Below are 22,185 nucleotides of genomic sequence, written 5' to 3'. Positions count from 1 at the left end.
AGAAGTATGTCCATAATAAAGCGCTGTTCTGCCTTCTTAACAACACTATCAACAAGGCAGGTCCTACAGGCCCTAGTTTTGTCACTCCTTGACTACTGTTCAGCTGTGGTGGTTAGGTGCCACAAAAAAGGATTTAGGCAAATTGCAATTGGCTCAGAACAGGGCAGCATGACTGGTCCTTGGATGTACATAGAGAGCTAACGTCATTCTCTCCTGGCTCAAAGTGGAGGAGAGATTGACTTCATCACTACTTGTATTTATGAGAGGTATTGGACACCCATGCATACCCCACAAGACATACCACAAGAGGTCTCTTCACAGTCCCCATGTCCAAGTCCAGAACAGACTATGCGAGGCAAACAGTACTACAGAGAGCCATGGCTACATGGAACTCTATTCCACATCAAGTAACTGATGCAAGCAGTAGAATTAGACAGAAAAAACAGCTTATGGAACAGCAGGGACTGTAAAGCAACACAAGCACAGACACATGCATACACACGCACAATAAATTACGCACTATACACACATACACATGGATTTAGTACTGTAGATATGTGGTAGTGGTGGAGTAGGGGCCAGAGGGGGCACAGTGTGTTGTAAAATCTGTAAATGTATTTTAATGTTTTAAAAATTGTATTAACTGCCTTAATTTTGCTGGACCCCATGAAGAGTAGCTGCCTTGGCAGCAGCTAATGGGGATCTGTCACGTCCTGACCATAGAAAGCCTTTATTTTCTATAGTAGAGTTGGTCAGGGCGTGACTAGAGTCTAGTTTATATTTTCTATGTGGAGTTCTAGTTTGTTTTTTCTATGTTGGTGTTTTGATATGATTCCCAATTATCAGCAGCTGGCTATCGTTGTCTCTAATTGGGGATCATATTTAAGTAGTATTTTTCCACCTGTGTGTTATGGGATATTGTTTTGAGTTAGTGCACATAGCACCTCTGTAGTCACGGTTTGTTCGTTTATTGTTTATTATTTTGTTTTGTTAAGTTTCACTAAAATAAAGATGTGGAACTCAGAGCACTCTGCGCCTTGGTCCGTTTATTCATTAGAGATCGTGACAGAATATCCCATCAAAATAGGACCAAGCAACGTTCCCAGGAGGAGAAGACATTCTGGACTTGGGAGGAAATTATGGCTGGAGACGAAAGCCTTCCATAGAAGCAGACGCAGGGAGAGAAGGGAGGACAGCGACGACGCCTGTGTTCTCGGCCACAGAAAGCCCAAGGACAACCCCAATATTTTTTGGGGGGGGGGGGGGGGGAGCACAAGGGGTGGTCGGCGGAACCGGGGAGTGAGCCAGAGCCTGTGTGGGAGTCGATGGAGGAAGTTAAAGAGAGATACCGGAGAGAGGTTGTGGAAAGGAGTATGCTGCAGTGCAGGCGCATTGAAAAGTGCTTTCTCAGCCCGGCACCATATGTGCCAGCTCTACGCACCAAGTCTCCAGTGCACCTTCACAGCCCGGTACGTTCTGTGCCAACTCCTCGTACTCACCGTGCGAAGTGTGTTAAAGTTCCGGTACTATTGATGCCGGCTATACGCACAAGGTCTCCAGTACGCCTCCACAGCCCAGTACGTCCTGTGCCTCCTCCTCGCACTCTCCCTCAAGTGCGCCTTCCCAGTCAGGTACATCCTGTGCCTGCTCCTCGCACTTGCCCTGAGGTGCTTGTCACCAGTCCGGGGCCACCTGTGCAGGCCCCACGCATCAGGCTTCCAGTGCGCCTCCCCAGTCTAGAGCTTCAGGCGACGGTCCACGGACCGGAACTTCCTGCGAAGTTCAACGGTCCGGAACCTCCAGCTCCTTGGCCGGAGCTTTACCCTGCGCCGATGCCCAGTCCGAGCACGGCGTCCAGTCCAGCTCGAAGGCAGGAGTCTTCTTCTGCACCGAGGTCCAGTACAGGTACAGTGTTCAGCCTGGGTCCATGGCTGGATCCGCGGGATGAGCGGGTTCTTTGGCCCGCACCAGAGCCACCACCAAAGATGGTGGATCTGAGAGCTGAGTGGGATCTTCGTCCCGCACCAGAGCCGCCCCTGATGCTGGTGGATGAGCGGGTACTTCGCCCCGCACCAGAGCCGCCACCGACACTAGACACCCCCCCTAACCCTCCCTTTTTGTTTCAGGTTTTAAGGTCGGAATCCACACCTTGGGGGGGTACTCTCACATCCTGACCATAGAAAACCTTTATTTTCTATGGTAGAGTAGGTCAGGGCGTGACTAGGGTTTAGTCTAGTTTATATTTTCTACGTGGGGTTCTAGTTTGTTTTTTCTATCTTGGTGTTTTTGTATGATTCCCAATTAGAGGCAGCTGGCTATCGTTGTCTCTAATTGGGGATCATACTTAAGTAGTATTTTTCCACCTGTGTGTTATGGGATATTGTTTTGAGTTAGTGCACATAGGACCTCTGTAGTCACGGTTTGTTCGTTTTTATTGTTTATTGTTTTGTTTTGTTAAGTTTCACTAATAATAAAGTATGTGGAACTCATATCGTGCTGCGTTTGGTCCATCTCTACAACGAACGTGACAGGATCATAATAAATACAAATACATGATTCCATGTGTTATTTCATAGTTTTGATGTCTTCACTATTATTCTACAATGTAGAAAATAGTAAAAAAAAAAAAAAAAAAAATGGAATGTGTAGGTGTGTCCAAACGTTTGACTCATAGTGTATATATATGTATATATACAGTTGAAGTCGGAAGTTTACATATACTTTAGCCAAATACATTTAAACTCAGTTTTTCACAATTCCTGACATTCTATCCTTGTAAAAATGCCATGTCTTTATGTCAGTTAGGATGACCTATGACACATTTAAGAATTTGAAATGTCAGAATAATAGTAGGGATAATTATTTATTTATTTCATCACATTCCCAGTGGGTCAGAAGTTTACATACACTCAATTGGTTTTTGGTAGCATTGCCTTTAAATTGTTTAACTTGGGTCAAACGTTTTGGGTAGTTTAATACAAGCTTCCCACAATAAGTTTTAAATGTATTTATTTTCTCCTGACAGAGCTGGTGTAACTGAGTCAGGTTTTTAGGCCTCCTTGCTCGCACACACTTTTGGAAGTATGCTTGGGGTCATTGTCCATTTGGAACACCCATTTGCGACCAAGCTTTAACTTCCTGACTGATGTCTTGAGATGTTTCTTCAATATATCCACATAATTTCCCCCCCTCCTGATGCCATCTATTTTGTGAAGTGCACCAGTCCCTCTTGCAGCAAAGCACCCCCACAACATGATGCTGCCACCCCCGTGCTTCACGGTTGGGATGGTATTCTTCGGCTTGCAAGCCTCCCCCTTTTTCCTCCAAACATATCAACGATGGTCATTATGGCCAAACAGTTCTATTTTTGTTTCATCAGACCAGAGGACATTTCTCCAAAAAATATGATATTTGTCCCCATGTGCAGTTGCAAACTGTAGTCTGGCTCGTTTTTATGGAGGTTTTGGAGCAGTGGCTTCTTCCTTGCTGAGCGACCTTTCAGGTTATGTCAATATAGGACTTGTTTTTCTGTGGATATAGATACTTGGTACCTGTTTTCTCCAGCATCTTCACAAGGTACTTTGCTGTTGTTCTGGGATTGATTTGCACTTTTCGCACCAAAGTACGTTCATCTCTAGGAGACAGAACGCGTCTTCGTCCTGAGCGGTATGACGGCTGCGTGGTCCCATGGTGTTTATACTTGCGTACTATTGCTTGTTTAGATGAATGTTTTACCTTCAGGCGTTTGGAAATTGCTCCCAAGGATGAACCAGATTTGTGGAGGTCTACAATTTTTTTCTGAGGTCTTGGCTGATTTCTTTTGATTTTCCCATAATGTCAAGCAAAGAGGCATTGAGTTTGAAGATAGGCCTTGAAATACATCCACAAGTACACTTCCAATTGACTCAAATGATGTCAATTAGCCTATCAGAAGCTTCTAAAGCCATGACATAATTTTCTGGAATTTTCCTAATTGTTTAAAGGCACAGTCAACTTACTGTATGTAAACTTCTGACTCACTAGAATTGTGATACAGCGAATTATAAGTAAATTTATCTGTCTGTAAACAATTGTTGGAAAAATGACTTGTGTCATGCACAAAGTAGATATCCTAACTGACTTGCCAAAACTACAGTTTGTTAACCTGTTGAGGATGGGGGCGCTGTTGTGACTATTTATGCTAATCGTGTAATTTTTGAAACTGCTTCCCACAAAATCCTTGATCGTACAATATGCATATTATTATTATTATTGGATAGAAAACAGTCTATAGTTTCTATAGGAGTTGAAATTTTGTCTCTAAGTGGAACAGAGCCCATTCTACAGCAATTTCCCTGACATGGAGTCAGATTTCAGAAATTTTGGCCCCTGATCTCAAGTCAGTTAAAAGGTCACAGTTATTGCTATGAGTATACGGACACTGCTTACGTCTTCCCCTGGATGCCTTTACGTGATGACGATTTGAATGGGGTCGATTGCGCGTTCACAGGCACTACAAATGAAAAAACCCTGTAGGTAGGAGCTCCTTTGCAGCTGCGTAATGCGCGTGGAGGACATCGACCTGCTATTTTTCCAAGCGTTAGTTTAGCCTGTTATATTTCTCCGGTCATGTTTTTACTCGTTATAGGAGTTAAAAACATCATAAGGTAGTTAATTTAAAGCGTTTTATAGCAATTTATATCCGTTTAGTGCGATTTTGGGACATTTATTTCTGAAACGCTGTGAATAGCTGGGCACGCTTCCAGTTCATCCCGAACGCAGTTGGCATTTCCACATGGCAAGAGGACAGCTTTCCACCAAAAGACGATTACTCCCAAGAAAGGATCCTTTGCCCAAGATACGGATGGAAGAACAGCTCAAAGTAGGACATTTTTATTATGATAAATCGTGTTTCTGTCGAAAAATTTTAGTGGCTTAGGACGCCATGTTTTTTGACGTAGCTTCGCTTGGCGCAAACTGTATTGAAAAATAAGGATAAATTAAAAAATGTAATTCCGCGATTGTATTAAGAATTAAATTGTCTATCAATCCCTGTCCACCCTATATTTTTTAGTCACGTTTATGAGTATTTATGTATAAGAGTAGATCACTGTCTAAGTGGCGCACGGACATTTTCTCACCAGCTTGGCTACATTTCACATTGTCTAACCATGATTTTGGTGGCTAAATATAAACATTTTCGATCAAACTCTATATGGATTGTGTAATATGATGTTACAGGAGTGTCATCTGAAGAATTCTGAGAAGGTTAGTGAAAAAATTTATATATTTTGGCGATGTTGACTTTTATCGCTCACTTTGGCTAGAATCAATGCTGGGCTGCTATGTGCTATGTGCTATGCTAATATAACGATTTATTGTGTTTTCGCTGTAAGACACTTAGAAAATCTGAAATATTGTCTGTATTCACAGGATCTGTGTCTTTCGATTAGTGTATGCTGTGTATTTTTACGAAATGTTTGATGATTAGTAAGTAGGTAAACACGTTGCTCAATGTAGTTATTCTAGTCCATTTGTGACGGTGGGTGCAATTGTAACCTATGCCATCTACCTGAAATATGCACTTTTTTCTAACAAAACCTATCCCATACCATAAATATGTTATCAGACTGTCATCTGATGAGTTTTTTTCTTGGTTAGGGGCTATAAATATCTTAGTTTAGCCGAATTGGTGATAGCTACTGGTGTTGGTGGACAAAAAAATATGGTGGATTATGCTAATGTGTTTTTAGGTAATAGATGTACATCTTTACATATTGTGTCTTCCCTGTAAAACATTAAAAAAATCGGACATGTTGGCTGGATTCACAAGATCTGTGTCTTTCATTAGCTGTATTGGACTTTAATGTGTGAAAGTTAAATATTTTAAAAAAATATTTTTTTTGAATTTCGCGGCTCTGCCTTTTCAGTGGGGGGGGGGGGGGGGGGGGGAGGGCCGCTAGCGGCACCCTCATCCTAGACAGGTTAAACGAGATGATAGGAACACTGTGGACAATTTTCAGCAAGTTGCAACCATGAAATACAGTTATGAACAGTTTTCCATAGACAAGGTCTAAATCATGTTTGATGCACACAGTAAGTAATTCTTTTTGCAGTACTGTTTAAACGAGATGATAGGAACACTGTGGACAATTTTCAGGTAATTGCAACCATGAAATACAGTTATAAACAGTTTTCTATAAACAAGGTCTAAAACATGTTTGCAACATTTTGTAAGTAAAAATGTTTGCAGTACTATTTATAGTAGATGATAGGAACACTGTGGACAATTTTCAGCAAGATGCAACCATGAATTACAGTTATGAACAGTTTTCCATAGACAAGGTCTAAATTCTGTTTGATGCACTTGGTTAGTATTTTTTTTTTGCAGTACTGTTTAAACGAGATGATAGGAACAATGTGGACAAATTTCAGGAAGTTGCAACCATGAAATACAGTTATAAACACTTTTCCAATAAACAATGTCTAAATCATATTTGATGCACTCTAAGTAAAACATGTTGCATTCCTGTTTAAAATAGATGATAGAAGCACTGTTGACAATTTTCAACAAGTTGCAACCATGAAAAACAGTTAAAGACAGTTTTCCATCAACAAGGTCTAAATCATGTTTGATGCACTCTGTAAGTACATTTTTTTGCAGTACTGTTTAAACGAGATGATAGGAACACTGTGGACAATTTTCAGCAAGTTGCAACCATGAAATACAGTTATGAACAGTTTTCCATAGACAAGGTCTAAGTAATGTTTGATGCACACGGTAAGTAATTATTTTTGCAGTACTGTTTAAACGAGATGATAGGAACACTGTGGACAATTTTCAGCAAGTTGCAACAATGAAATACAGTTATAAACAGTTTTCCATCAACAAGGTCTAAATCATGTTTGATGCACTCTGTAAGTAAAAATGTTTGCAGTACTGTTTAAACTAGATGATATGAACACTGTGGACAATTTTCAGGTAATTGCAACCATGAAATACAGTTATAAACAGTTTTCTATAATAAAGGTCTAAAACATGTTTGCAGCATTTTGTAAGTAGAAATGTTTGCAGTACTGTTTATAGTAGATCATAGGAACACTGTTGACAATTTTCAGCAAGTTGCAACCATGAAAAACAGTTAAGGACACCAATAGAAATAAGAGACGTGCTTGGGCCAAGAAACATTAGTGGACATTAGACCGGTGGACAATGGACATTAGACTGGTGGAAATCTGTCCTTTTGTCTGATGAGTCCAATTTTTTAATTTTTTGTTCCAACTGCCGTGCCTTTGTGAGACGCAGAGTAGGTGAACGGATGATCTTCGCAACTTATTACATAAGTAGTCCGACCCTTTGCTATGAGACTCGAAACTGAGCTCAGGTGCATCTTGTGTCCATTGATCATCCTTGAAATGTTTCGCCAACTTGATTGGGGTCCACCTGTTGTAAATTCAATTGATTGGACATGATTTGGAAAGAAACACACCTGTCTATATAAGGTCCCACAGTTGACAGTGCATGTCATAGCAAAAACCGAGCCATGAGGTCGAAGGAATTGTCCATAGAGCTCCGAGACAGGATTGTGACAAGGCGTAGATCTAACGAAGAGTAGCAAAACATATCTGCAGCATTGAAGATCCCCAGGAACACAGTGGCCTCCATTATTCTTAAATGGAAGAAGTTTGGAACCACCAAGACTGAGCCCAACCGAGCAATCGGGGGAGAAGGGCTTTGGGTAGGGAGATGACCAAGAACCCATTGGTCACTCTGACAGAGCTCCAGAGTTCCTCTTTGGAGATGGGAGAACCTTCCAGAAAGACAAACATCTTTGCAGCACTCCACCAATCAGGCGTTTATGGTGGAGTGGCCAGATGGAATCCACTCCTCAGTAAAATGCACATGACAGCCCGCTCGGAGTTTGCCAAAAGGTACCTAAAGGAGTTTCAGACCATGAGAAACAAGAATTCTCTGGTCTGATGAAAACAAGATTGAACTCTTTGGCCTGAAAGCCAAGCGTCTCGTCTGGAGGAAATCCCTATGGTGAAGCATGGTGGTGGCAGCAACATGCTGTGGAGATGTTTTTCAGCAGCAGGGACTGGGAGACTAGTCAGAATCAAGGGAAAGATGAATAGAGCAAAGTATAGTGAGATCCTTGATGAAAACCTGCTCCAGGCCACTCAGACTGGGCGAAGGTTCACCTTCCAACAGGACAACGACCCTAAGCACACACAGCCAAGACAACGCAGGAATGGCTTCGGGACAAGTCTCTGAATGTCCTTGAGTTGCCCAGCCAGAGCCCGGACTTGAACCTGATCGATCTTTTCTATAGAGACCTGAATACTTTCCGAATGCACTGTACAGTATAGTGTATTTAAAATAATCATCTGACATGTCTATATTGGTCCAGCTTTATACATTCACATGGATCTAGCCTATGTTATGCTTACACATGTCTAATGATTAACCCCATATTGATTATGCTCTCTACTTCTGCGAAAACAATATAGATACTGGAAAATCCCCATGATGTCATAGATTTTCTCCTGCAACAGTAACTGAATGCCTCGATGCCTGTATTCCTGTTCTAATTGGCAAGCCACGGCCACATGACTCACTGTTTGTAGGAGAGATCTATTTTCGAACGGGGTGGTATACCCAATAAACTGGCCACTGAGTGTATATCGCTACGCATACGCTCAAACACAAATCATGCGAACTTTAGGCGACCTGTATTTGGTATTCTATGGTTAACAGTTCCACTGGTGTGTATAAGTAAGTAGGTAAAAACTCAAGACATGTAGCTAAGGCATCTTGATTTTTATTTTCCCTGCAGCTACCAGTGAAAAATATATACAAACAAATGACAGTCAAAGTTCTTGACATTTTCAGGATCGATTGACCTTCATGTCTTAAAGTAATGACGAACTGTCGTTTCTCTTTGCTTATTTGAGCTGTTCTTGTAATAATATGGACTTGGTCTTATACCAAATAGGGCTATCTTCTGTATACCATCCCTACTTTGTCACAACACAACTGATTGGCTCAAACACATTAAGAAGGAAATAAATTCCACAAATAAACTTTAAAAAGGGACACCTCTTAATTGAAATGCATTCCAGGTGACAACCTCATGAAGCTGGTTGAGAGCATTCCAAGAGTATGCAAAGCTGTCATCAAGGCAAAGGGTAGCTACTTTGAAGAATCTCAACTATAAAATCAATTTTTATTTGTTTAACACTTTTTGGTTACTGCATGAATCCGTATGTGTTATTTCATAGTGTTGGTGTCTTCACTATTATTCTAGAAAATAGTAAAAATATAGAAAAACCCTTGAATGAGTAGGTCTGTCCAAACGTTTTACTTTTGACTGATACTGTACATGTATTTGGAAATGTCTTGTGAAATACAGTATTAAACATTTGACTGTATTTGAAAGAAATATATGTTTACATTAAAATGTATGGCAAATATTTAAAAATGGGTCAAATCATATTGTAATGAAATGGTGACTGTCTTAACAATGGAGCTCTTTAGTATATCACATGCACTTACAATGCCTTCAGAAAGTATTCACACCCCTTGACTTTTTCCACATTTTGTTGTGTTACAGGCTGAATTTTAAATGGATTCAATTGAGATGTTTTGTCACTGTCCTACACACAATACCCCATAATGTCAATGTGGAATTATGTTTCTCAATAATTTTTTCATACAAACGAATACAAATGTAAAGCTGAAATGTATTGAGTCAATAAGTATTCAACCCCTTTGTTATGGCAAGCCTAAATAAGTTCAGGAGTAAACATTTGCTTAACCTGTTTGGCGTGCAAGCCCGACGTCGGTACACTTATGACAACAGCCACTTCAAGTGCAGGGCGCGAAATTCAAAAGATATTTTTTTTTAAATATTTAACTTTCACACATTAACAAGTCCAATACAGCATATGAAAGGTACACATCTCGTGAATCCAGCCAACATGTCCGATTTTTTTAATGTTTTACAGGGAAGACAAAATATGTAAATCTATTAGCTAACCACGTTAGCAAAAGACTCCACTTTTATTACTCCATCAGTTTTTGACTCCATCAGTAGCTATCACAAATTCGGCCAAATAAAGATATAAATAGCCACTAACCAAGAAACAACCTCATCAGACCTCATCTGATAACATATTTATTGTATAGCATATGTTTTTTTTCGAAAAATGTGCATATTTCAGGTATAAATCATAGTTTACATTGCAGCTACATTCAGAAATTGCACCGAAAGCAGCCATAATATTTACAGACACCAACGTCAAATACCTAATTACTCATCATAAAACATTTCTGAAAAATACATAGTGTACAGCAAATGAAAGACAGGCATCTTGTGATGCCAGACAATATTTCCGATTTATTAAGTGTTTTACAGCGAAAACAAAATGTTGCGTTATATTAGCTTAGCACAATAGCCAGAAACACTTGGGCGCCGGCGACTACGCCAGATATATGAAATAACATCATAAATTGGGTCTTACTTTTGCTGATCTTTCATCAGAATGTTGAACAAGGTGTCCTTTGTCCAGATGAGTCGTTGTTTGGATTCAGAATGGCAACTTTCTCTCTCCATTTAGCAAGCGCGCTAGCCGGGTTGCACGGATCTCTCCATGTAAACAAACGGAAGAGAACAGAACACGGCAAAACTCCCGAAAAAATTTCAATAATCTGATGAAACTATATTGAAAAAACATACTTTACGATGATATGGTGACATGTATCAAATAAAATCAAAGCCGGAAATAATAGTCGCCTATAACGTCAGCAAAACAAAAGGCAACCCCACTGTCCAAATCGCGTTCTTCAGAGTACCGGAACTGGGGTACACGTCATTCCAAGAGGATTTATTCCATCCCAGATCGAGATAATCACCTAATTTCTTCTCTCACAGCCTTCTTGACACCCAGAGGAAGGTGTATGACGTGCATGTATACTAATAGCTCTTGTGCTCATTTATAGGCAGGAAGAGGAAGAGAGCATCGATTTCAGACTTTGAACTTCCGGGTCAGGAAAAGTGCTGCAGAATGAGTTCTGTTTCACTCAGAGAAATAATTCAAACGGTTTTAGAAACTAGAGAGTGTTTTCTATCCAATAGTAATAATAATATGCATATTGTACGAGCAAGAATTGAGTACGAGGCCGTTTGAAATGGACACATTTTATCTGGCTACTCAATACTGCCCCTTGCAGCCATAAGAAGTTAACTTCTTGAGAATACAGGGGGTGCTGTTTTCACATTAGCATAATTGCCTCTACAGATAAAACTGCCTCTTATTCAATTATTGCTGTTACTATATGCATATAACCATATGCCATTGGATAGAAAACAAGCTATGGTTTCTAAAACCGTTCCAATTGAGTCTCTGAGTCAAACACAGGTCATTTCACAGCACTTTCCCTGAGCCAGAAAAAGATTGCAAGATGTGTATGCTCGCTTCAAAGCTCTGCCTATATATGGTCACGCGACCTATGACCCGAAACACACTTCCTTCTTCTTCCTCTGGGTGTCTGGAAGACGTCAGAGGAGAAATTTTTTGTTTATCTTGTACTGACGTGAAATAAGACCTATTTCTTTAGCGTGACCGACAACTTCCGGTTTCCTGAGATGCGCGTTTAGAGAAGCCATTGACTTTTGTTATGCTGACGTTACGGATGAAAACTATCTCCGTGTCGAAGTTTGTTTGATACATGTGACCATATCACCGTAATGTATGTTTTTTCAATATAGTTTAATCAGATTATTAGAATTTTTTCGGGAGTTTTGCCGTGTTCCGTTCTTTGAGTTTTTTAACTTTGGACAGAGCCGTGCTAGTCGACCAGTACCCAGGCTAAATGAAGAGGGGAGGTTGCCATTGTGAATGGATTGAACGACTCATCAGGACTAAGGACACCTTGATCAACATTCTGATGAAAGACCAGCAATAGTAAGACCCAATTTACGATGTTATTTCATATATCTGTCGTGCATGTGAACTGGTCGCGCGCGTCCAGCTGGTTCTGGCTGGCCTGGTTATGCTAATTAGCGCTACATTTTGTTTTCGCTATAAAACATTTAAAAAATCTGAAATATTGTTTGGATTCACCAGATGTTGGGCTTTCAATGTCTGTACGCTGTGTATTTTTTCTGAAATGTTTTAAGACAAGTAATTAGTTATATAACGTTGGTCTCTGTAATTGTTCTAGCTGCATCAGCACTATATCAGATTGCAGCTGCAATGTAGAACTGTGATTTATACCTGAAAAATGCACATTTAAAAAAAAAAAACTATGCTATACCATAAATATGTTATCAGACTGTCATCTTAAGAATTTTTTTGTTGGTTAGTGGCTATCAATATCTTAGTTTAGCCGAATTGGTGATAGCACCTGATGGAGTAAGAAACTGTTGGAGTAAGAAAATGGTGTCATTTTGCTAACGTGTTTAGCTAATAGATTTACATATTGTGTCTTCCCTGTAAAACATTTAAAAAATCTGAAATGGTGGTTTTATTCACAAGATCTGTGTCTTTCATTGGGTGTCTTGGACTTGTGATTTAATGATATTTAGATGCTACTATTTAATTGTGACGCTATGCTAGCGATGCTAATCAGTGTGGGGGGTGTGGGGGGTGCTCCCGGATCCGGGTTAGGTACTCTGTAGAGGTTAACAAGTCACATAAGTCACATGGACTCACTCTGTGTGCAATAATAGTGTGATTTTTGGATTGATTACCTCATCTCTGTACCCCACACATACAATTATCTGTAAGATCCCTCAGTCGAGTAGAGCATTTCTAACACAGATTCAGCCACAAAGACCAGGGAAATTTTCCAATGCCTCGCAAATTAGGGCACCTTTTGGTAGATGATTCAAAATAAAAAAAAGCAGACAGAATATCCCTTTGTGCATGGTGAAGTTATTCATTACACTTTGGATGATGTATCAATCCATCCAGTGACTCACTACAAAGATACAGGCGGCCTTCCTAACTCAGTTGCCAGAAAAGAAGGAAATTGCTCAGGGATTTCACCATGAGGCTAATGGTGACTTAAAACAGGTACAACATTTAATGGCTCTGATCGGAGAAAACTGAGAATGGATCAACAACATTGTAGTTACTCCACAGTACTAACCAAATTGACAGAGTGAAAAGAAGGAAGCCTGTAAAGAATAAAAATATTACAAGACATGCATCCTGTTTGCAACAAGGCACTAAAGTAATATTGCAATAAATGTGACAAGGCAATTCCCTTCTTGTTTTGAATACAAAGTGTTATGTTTGGGGCAATCCAATACCACACACCATTCTCCATATTTTCAAGTATATTGGCAGTAGCATCATGTTAATGGTATGCTTGTAATCGTTAACTTCTTGCGACTACAGGGGGTGCTGTTTTCTCATTAGCATAATTGCATTACAGATTAAACGGCTTCCTACTAAATTCATTATCGTACAATATGCATATTATTACTATTATTGGATAGAAAACAGTCTCTAGTTTCTATAGGCGTTGGAATTTTGTCTCTGAGTGGAACAGAAGTCATTCTACAGCAATTTCCCTGACATGGAGTCAGATTTCACACATTTTGGCCCCTGATCTGGAGTCAGTTTTAAGGCCACTGTTATTGCTATGAGGATACGGACACTGCTTACGTCTTCCCCTGGATGCCTTTACGTGATGACGATTTGAATGGTGTCGATTGCCCAATCACAGCCCCTATGAAACAAAAACACGTGTAGGTAGGAACTTTTTCCCAGATGCGTAATGCGCGCGGAGGACACTGAACGGCTCTTCTTCCAAGATTTAGTGTAGCCAGTTATATTTTTCCGTACATGTTTCTACTCGTTATAGGAGTTAACCTGTTGGGGCTGGGGGCGCTGTTGTCACTATTTATGGTAATCGTGTAATTTTTGAAACGGCTTCCTACAAAATTCTTGATCGTACAATATGCATATTATTATTATTATTGGATAGAAAACAGTCTATAGTTTCTATAGGAGTTGAAATTTTGTCTCTAAGTGGAACAGAACCCATTCTACAGCAATTTCCCTGACATGGAGTCAGATTTCAGAAATTTTGGCCACTGTTCTGGAGTCAGTTTTAAAGCCAATGTTATTCCTATGAGTATACGGACACTGCTTACGTCTTCCCCTGGATGCCTTTACGTGATGACGATTTGAATGGGGTCGATTGCGCGTTCACAGGCACTATAAATTAAAAAACCCTGTAGCTAGTCACTCTTTTGGAGCTGCGTCATGCGCCTGGAGGACACCGACCCGCACCTGTTCCAAGCATTAGTGTTGGGAGTAATCTTTCTCCGGTCATGTTAAGACTCGTTATAGGAGTTAAAAACATCATAAGGTAGTTAATTTAAAGCGTTTTATAGCAATTTATATCCGTTTAGTGCGATTTTGGGACATTTATTTCTGAAACGCTGTGAATCGCTGGGCACGCTTCCAGTTCATGCTGAACGCAGTTGGCATTTCCACATGGCAAGAGGACGCTTTCCACCAAAAGACGATTAGACCCAAGAAAGGATCCTTTGCCCAAGATACTAATGGAAGAACAGCTCAAAGTAGGACATTTTTATTATAATAAATCGTGTTTCTGTCGAAAAATGTTAGTGGCTTAGGACGCCATGTTTTTTGACGTAGCTTCGCTTGGCGCAAACTGTATTTAAAAGTAAGGATAATTTAAAAAATGTAATTCCGCGATTGTATTAAGAATTAAATTGTCTATCAATCGCTGTCCACCCTATATTTTTTAGTCACGTTTATGAGTATTTATGTATAAGAGTAGATCACTGTCTAATATGGCGCACGGACATTTTCTCACCAGCTGGGCTACATTTCACATTGTCTAACCATGATTTTGGTGGCTAAATATGCACTTTTTCGAACAAACTGTATATGTATGTTGTAATGTGATGTTACAGGGGTGTCATCTGAAGAATTCTGAGAAGGTTAGTGAAAAAAATAATATATTTTGGCGATGTTGACGTTATCGCTCTCTTTGGCTAGAATCAATGCTGGGCTGCTATGTGCTATGTGCTATGCTAATATAACGATTTATTGTGTTTTCGCTGTACGACACTTAGAAAATCTGAAATATTGTCTGTATTCACAGGATCTGTGTCTTTCGATTAGTGTATGCTGTGTATTTTTACGAAATGTTTGATGATTAGTAAGTAGGTAAACACGTTGCTCTATGTAATTATTCTAGTCCATTTGTGACGGTGGGTGCAATTGTAACCTATGCCATCTACCTGAAATATGCACATTTTTCTAACAAAACCTATCCCATACCATAAATATGTTATCAGACTGTCATCTGATGAGTTTTTTTCTTGGTTAGGGGCTATAAATATCTTAGTTTAGCCGAATTAGTGATAGCTACTGTTGTTGGTGGACAAAGAAAGATGGTGGATTATGCTAATGTGTTTTTAGCTAATAGATTTACATCTTTACATATTGTGTATTCCCTGTAAAACATTTTAAAACTCGGACATGTTGGCTGGATTCACAAGATCTGTGTCTTTCATTAGCTGTATTGGACTTTAATGTGTGAAAGTTAAATATTTTAAAAAAATATTTTTTTTGAATTTCGCGGCTCTGCCTTTTCAGTGGGGGTGGGGGGGGAGTACCGCTAGCGGCACTCTCATCCTAGACAGGTTAAAAACATCATAAGGTAGTTAATTTAAACCGTTTCATAGCAATTTAAATCTGTTTAGTGCAATTTTGAGGCATTGCTTTGTTGTGCACTTTGACGCGCTGGCCACATTTCGGGCTCCCGGTCGTACGTTAGTGGGCATTTCGACGGACAAGTGGACATCTTTCGATCAAAAGAAGATTAGACCCAAGAAAGAATTCTTTGTCCAAGATTCTGATGGAAGAACAGCTCACAGTAAGAACAATTTATGATGATAAATCGTGTTTCTGTCGATAAATGTTAAACGTTTATGTCGCCATCTTGTTTGCTATAGCTTCGCTTGGCGCAACCTGTATTGAAAAGTAAGGATAATTTAAAAAAATGTAAATCAGCGATTGCATTAAGAACTAATTTGTCTTTCGATTCCTGTCAACCCTGTATTTTTTAGTCAAGTATATGATTAGCTATTGATTAAACTAGATCACTCAAAGATGGCGACCGACTTTACCAGGCTTGTTTTGCTACTATTTTCATTGTATAACCACATTTTTTTATGGCTAAATATGCACATTTTCGAACAAACTGTATATGTATGTTGTAATATGATGTTACAGGAGTGTCATCTGAAGGATTCTGAGAAGGTTAGTGAAAAAATTAATATATTTTGGCGATGATATGATATTGCTCTCTTTGGCTAGAATCAGTGCTCGGGTAACGTTTGAGTATGTGGTATGCTAATATAACGATTTATTGTGTTTTCGCCGTAAAACACTTAGAAAATCTGAAATGTTGTCTGAATTCACAAGATCTGTGTCTTTCCATTGCTATGTGCTGTGTATTTTGAACAAATGTTTTATGATGTGTAAATGGGTAATACACGTTGCTGTCTGTAGTAATTCTAGGAGCTTTGGTGAGATTTGTGATGCTGGCTGCAATGGCAAACTATGATTTATACCTGAAATATGCACATTTTTCTAACAAAACCTATCCTATACCATAAATATGTTATCAGACTGTCATCTGATGAGCTTTTTTCTTGGTTAGTGGCTATCAATATCTTAGTTTAGCCGAATTGGTGATAGCTACTGGTGTTGAGAAAAAATGGTGGACAAAGAAAAGGGTGTCTTTTGCTAACATGGTTAGCTAATAGATTTACATATTTTGTCTTCCCTGTAAAACATTTTAAAAATCTGAAATGGTGACTTGATTCACAAGATCTGTATCTTTCATTAGGTGTCTTGGACTTGTGATTTAATGATATTTAGATGCTAAAATTTAAATGTGACGCTATGCTAGCGATGCTAATCAGTGTGAGGGGGGTGGGGGGGGATCCCGGATCCGGGTTTCAGAGGCAGTAAAAGTTAAGAACTGGAGAGTTTGTCAGGATAAAAAAAACGGAATGGAGCTAAGCACAGGCAAAATCATAGAGGAAAACCTGGTTCAGTCTGCTCTCCACCAGACACTGTGAGATGAATTCACCTTTCAGCAAAACAATAACCTAATCACAAGGCCAATCTGAAATGGAGTTAATTACCAAGAACAGTTACAGTTTTGACTTACATCTACTTGAAAATCTATGGCAAGACTTGAAAATGGCTGTCGAGCAACGGTCAACAACCAAATTGACAGAGCTTGAAGAATTTTGAAAAGAATAATGGGCAAATTTTGCACAATCCAGGTGTGGAAAGCTCCTATAGACTTAACCAGAAAGACACAGCTGTAATCGCTGCCAATGGTATTTCTGCAAAGTATTGACTCAGGGGTAGGAATACTTACGTAAATGAGATATTTCAATAAATTTGCAAACATTTCTAAAACATGTTATCACTTTGTTATTATGGACGGGGTAGTGTGTAGATGGGTGAGGAATATTTTTTTTAAAATCCAGTTTGAATTCAGGCTGTAACACAAACGTGTAGTAATTCCAGGGGCATGAATACTTTCTGAAGGCACTGTATGTCAGTTTCATTAAGACTGCAGAACTGGCAGTGTACAAGCTCAACCTTTATTGGCAGAATACAAGATCACACATGAGCTGGTTTGACACTTTCTCTCATTGGTAGCCCAAAGAGCTCTAACCCAAGGCCACGCCTCCAGTGGCATACCACTCTGCATACCACTACTGGCTTGCTTCTGAAGCTAAGCATGGTTGGTCTAAAGAAATATATCAATGCCCCAGGGCAGTGATTGAGGACATTTCCCTGTGTAGCGTGCCGTCTTTTGGATAGGACTTTAAACGGGTGTTCTGACTCGCTGTGGTCACTAAAGTAAGAGTAGGGGTAGTTAACCCCAGTGTCCTGGCTAAATTCCCCAATCTGGCTCTCATACCATCACGGTAACCTAATCATCCCCAGTTTACAATTGGCTAATTCATCCCCCATCCTCTCCCCTGTAACTATTCCCCAGGTCGTTGCTGTAAATGAGAAGTTGTTCTCAGTCAACTTACTTGGTTAAATAAAAAAACACATTCCTCCAGATCCTCAAATAGGCTACAATATATTTTGTCAGAATGTATTTTTATTGTACTAGACACATATTAAAAGCACAAAAATGCATTTAAATTACTACAAAAATTACGACAAAAATGTTACATTATTGGTCAGGTAGTGATTCGATTTTTTTTCAAGCTGAAGAGAGGCACGACTATAGTCATAATATTTATTTAATGAAGTTGAACATGTGCTCTTTATGACAGAATGTAAAATTTTTGTGAAATCAAAAGTTTGTTTTTTTAACCATAATTTAAATTATATCACTAACCACATACGCATCCACAGTTTTTATACAAATATAGTCATACCGTATTAAAAAAAATCAAGACAGCGGTAATGGAAACAGGAAGTTTCGGTTCAATTTTATAAATGCAGACAGAAAATGTGTTCGTTGGTGGGATATTTTTGTGTCTGTAATATTAATTATGCATGACATGGCAGTGGAACCGCCTTTATGCGCAAATATTGATATATAATAACAACTATATTGAAGTAAACTTGGAGTCACGCAATAATATGGTGTGTGGTCCTCCCACTATGACTCGGGAAAGCATGCAGTTTATTAGGCTACAGATGAAATAATTTATGATGATCTTCACAGGGTGGTGACAGTAATCTTGATGTTCCTTTCCAATAAATATTGAGGGTCTGATTCTGGTGACATGATGATCGATGCTTGACTGCCGTTTGACAAATACAAATATTCTCGCTCTTATCCATAATAATCTTATCATCTAGACTAGCCTACCCGCACTGTATCTACGAACTGTTGGCTAGAGTGCATGTACCAAGACCAGAGTAGGCACACAGTTTTTGTGAGGAAACTATTGGTAGAGTTGAAAATGCAATGGAAACACGTTGAACTGTAGATTTTTATTCGGCACATGAAAACTTAAGCGAAAAAGTACATTTTGTGTGCACTACGTCATCCTTCACTGATTTTTATACGCCACAAGTCTGTTTGGTGGAAAAACACCGCTGGTGGGAAAATGCACATATTTTCTTTATGTAGATTTTTAATATTCACATGGAAATCTGTTGCCAATTGGATTGAAACCTAGCTAGTGCCAAAGTTTTGGCTTGGTGGAAAATTCTACATTGATCAATACGTAATGAGTAATTTAAGATTCCTCTGAAGGGACAAACTATGTCATATGCCGAATTAGGAACCACTTTGGCCACCCTGTAGACTAGATGTCATAGTCATGCATTTCTGGAATTGTCAGGCATTACATGCATTTTAACAAAGATGCAAATGTATGTACATCTAAGTTAAATATATTGACACAAAAAATGTATGGGATGAATGCACTAATGTAAGTCGCTCTGGATGAGAGCGTCTGCTAAATGACTCAAATGTAAAATATATATGTTTTAATCCAAGTAAAGATGTACTGATGAGTTCGGAATTCCATGATCGGAACTCAAGAGCTGCATTAATTGTATGTGACCTCTAAAGCAACCTCTATCGCGTCATGCAGACAGCTATTTTCAGACTCATACATGACTGGACTAGAACACTCATGTGACCATGTAAAGCCAATGAAGCTGAAGACAAAATTCAATTTGAGAGGACAATAAAGGATTCCCAGCTAGCTCATAATGTCGCCATAGCGTTCCCTTGAGGTTCTCCTTTGGTTATTTGAAAAATTACTTTCCCACATCGTTCTGGGAAACAACATTTGTTAGCTGGGTTATCATTTTTCAATTAGGAGCAAACTGCAACAGGACCACATGCTCATCAAACTGCATAAGGAGTGGTTATTGTAAAGCTGTGAACAGGCCCCGCCGAACGTGCTACAAGTGTTGTTGTCAGATAAAGCATGGGAATGTTGGGGCCACTAGAGGGACATATCAAGTCACTTCTCTTTAACCACCCTCACTCCATGGCAGTACAATAGTTTTATATGGCTGAATCTCAATTGTATATCCTTGATCCCAAAGAGATCCTATTCAATTATATGTAGTTCTACGTAATTCTATCCTTGCAATTACTCCTTGCCTCTTTCTGAGAGGAGGATATTTTGCTCCAAAGTGCTTTGAGAAGGAGATGAGGATTTGAGGAATGAAGGAATAACAATTGATATTTACCCAATGATTCCATACCATCTGAATGAGCAGAGGCATAATTATTAGGGATCTACAACCTTCACCAAAGAATGCCACAGATGTAAATTTGCTAACTTGACAGCAAAATATTTTAAGAGGGGGAAAAAATACTTGTTCATCTGAATTGATTGGTATTGTTGTTAGAACATATAGAGGACTGAGAATCTACCTATAGAAAAAAACAATAATAAAAGGCACATTTGAAGCGTCTAATTCTCATCATTCAAATGGACAAACTACAGAATTGGTAGAGCTTACAAGATATTAGACATCAAAACTTTTGACTGAATGTGGAGTACCGGATTGTACTGTATTCTTTCTGATACCAGTCACCAGTTGTAGATTAATATTTCATTATTTATGAAGAGCAATTCCAACAACACGATACACATAAATGGTCAACTATTACAAATGAAGCTTTTTTATTTATTTATTTTATTGTCACACACACCTGTTCGGTGCAGTGAAATGCGTTGATTTACAAGGTCAGCCATAGTAGTATGGCGGCCCTGGAGCAAATTAGGGTTAAGTGCCTTGCTCAAGGGAACATCAACAGATTGTTGGCTAAGGTATTTTAACAAGCGACCTTTCAGTTACTGGCCCAAAGCACTAACCGCTAGGCTACCTGCCGCCCAGTTTCTAAATCCAAATTCATTTTGAAGCACTTAGTTTCTCATTACCACAGTCAGACTGAATCTTAAAAGGATTTTCTATTTGCCACTATCATTACATTTAATATGTTTAGTAGTAGTAATGTATGAGTTAATTCCGGCAGGTGTGTTTGAAACTCTACCCCCATAGATTCCATCCGACCCTCCTGATAAAGTGATTTATGATTGGTAGATGGGAATGCATAGTGGTTGTGTAGTCTTCAGAGACCAAAAAGAGTGAAGCATGTTAACATGCAGGGGTCAGGACCAAGGCCAAATAAACACTAAAAGCCCAGTTAGGATCATGCAAAGTCAAGTGATCACCATTTGGTGTGAAAGCATGTGTGCTTCAGCTCAAGGACATGGCACAGTAAAGCAGCACAGCGTAACATACACAAGTCCAGACTCTTAGAGCTATACATGCTACATTTCATCTTCTTACGATACACCTTTTAAAAATTTTCAAAGACAAAAAAGTGTCTCAATGGCAACCTATTCCCTAAATAGTGCAGTCCTACATGGGGAACAGGGTGCCATTTGAGATTTTCCCAAAGTTTGTTCAATCTCCACCAACTCTGATTTGATCTGCTGGCAGAAGAACCATGTTTCACGTCAATGATGTCACGCTCTGGGAGAGGGATGATGAGGTCACACAATGACACCTCACTTCCTGTTTTCCCTTCATCGCAGAAAACAAATTCAAAAGATCACCCCATCATCATCTAAAAACAAGGATTTTCTCCCTACGTTCCTTCTCAATTCTCTCTCTCTCTCTCTCTCTCTCTCTGTCTCTTCAATAGTCCACTCTCTCTTTGTCGTTCATCATCCCAGGTATGCAGGCGTGTTGCCCACAGAGGGACAGGGTTGCCAGGGTCCCGTTGCTCGCGGTGACTGTCCCTCAGGCCGGTAGGCGGGGCTCTATCTTAAGAGAGAGGTCATAGAGAGTGTCCTCATCCATGATCAGAGTCTTGTCCAACAAGTACTGAGTCACCTGGAGAGAGGGAAGGGGTACACACTGAAGACAAGCACAATAGACTAGGAAAATAGCCATTGGCAATATGAAAAGAGTCTAGTAAGTAAGTAGGCGTACCTTAGGCTGGTGTTCTATTCTGTAGGGTGTCTGCTGGAACTGACGGATCTCTCGGATGATGTGGGAGATCTAGGATGCACAATATTTTCAACACAGCTCTTCATCACATATCTCAGAACTCAATTAAATCTATGGCAGATCAATGGAAACAGCAGTGCTGCAGCTTCACTGAACATGTTCACGCTGTATTCT

General features: G+C 39.5%; 1 protein-coding gene across 2 annotated transcripts in view; it reads right to left on the bottom strand.

Moving 5' to 3' along the window:
- Positions 1-18,132: 18,132 nt before the first annotated feature.
- The window catches only part of rasgrf2b (Ras protein-specific guanine nucleotide-releasing factor 2b), a 234,569-nt gene continuing 230,516 nt past the window's right edge, over positions 18,133-22,185 (bottom strand). For both annotated transcript variants that reach the window (XM_055920447.1, XM_055920448.1), the window contains 2 exons: positions 21,994-22,062; positions 18,133-21,894 (listed from right to left, as the gene is read on the bottom strand). In XM_055920447.1, the coding sequence (XP_055776422.1) occupies positions 21,802-21,894; positions 21,994-22,062 (162 nt within the window). In that variant the 3' untranslated portion in view covers positions 18,133-21,801. The remainder of the gene's footprint in view (positions 21,895-21,993; positions 22,063-22,185) is intronic.

This window comes from Salvelinus fontinalis, chromosome 4 (genome assembly GCF_029448725.1).
Source record: "Salvelinus fontinalis isolate EN_2023a chromosome 4, ASM2944872v1, whole genome shotgun sequence".
Lineage (NCBI taxonomy): Eukaryota > Metazoa > Chordata > Actinopteri > Salmoniformes > Salmonidae > Salvelinus > Salvelinus fontinalis.
The sequence above is the reverse complement of the archived record's forward strand: the minus strand, read 5'-3'. Positions and strand labels throughout refer to the sequence as shown.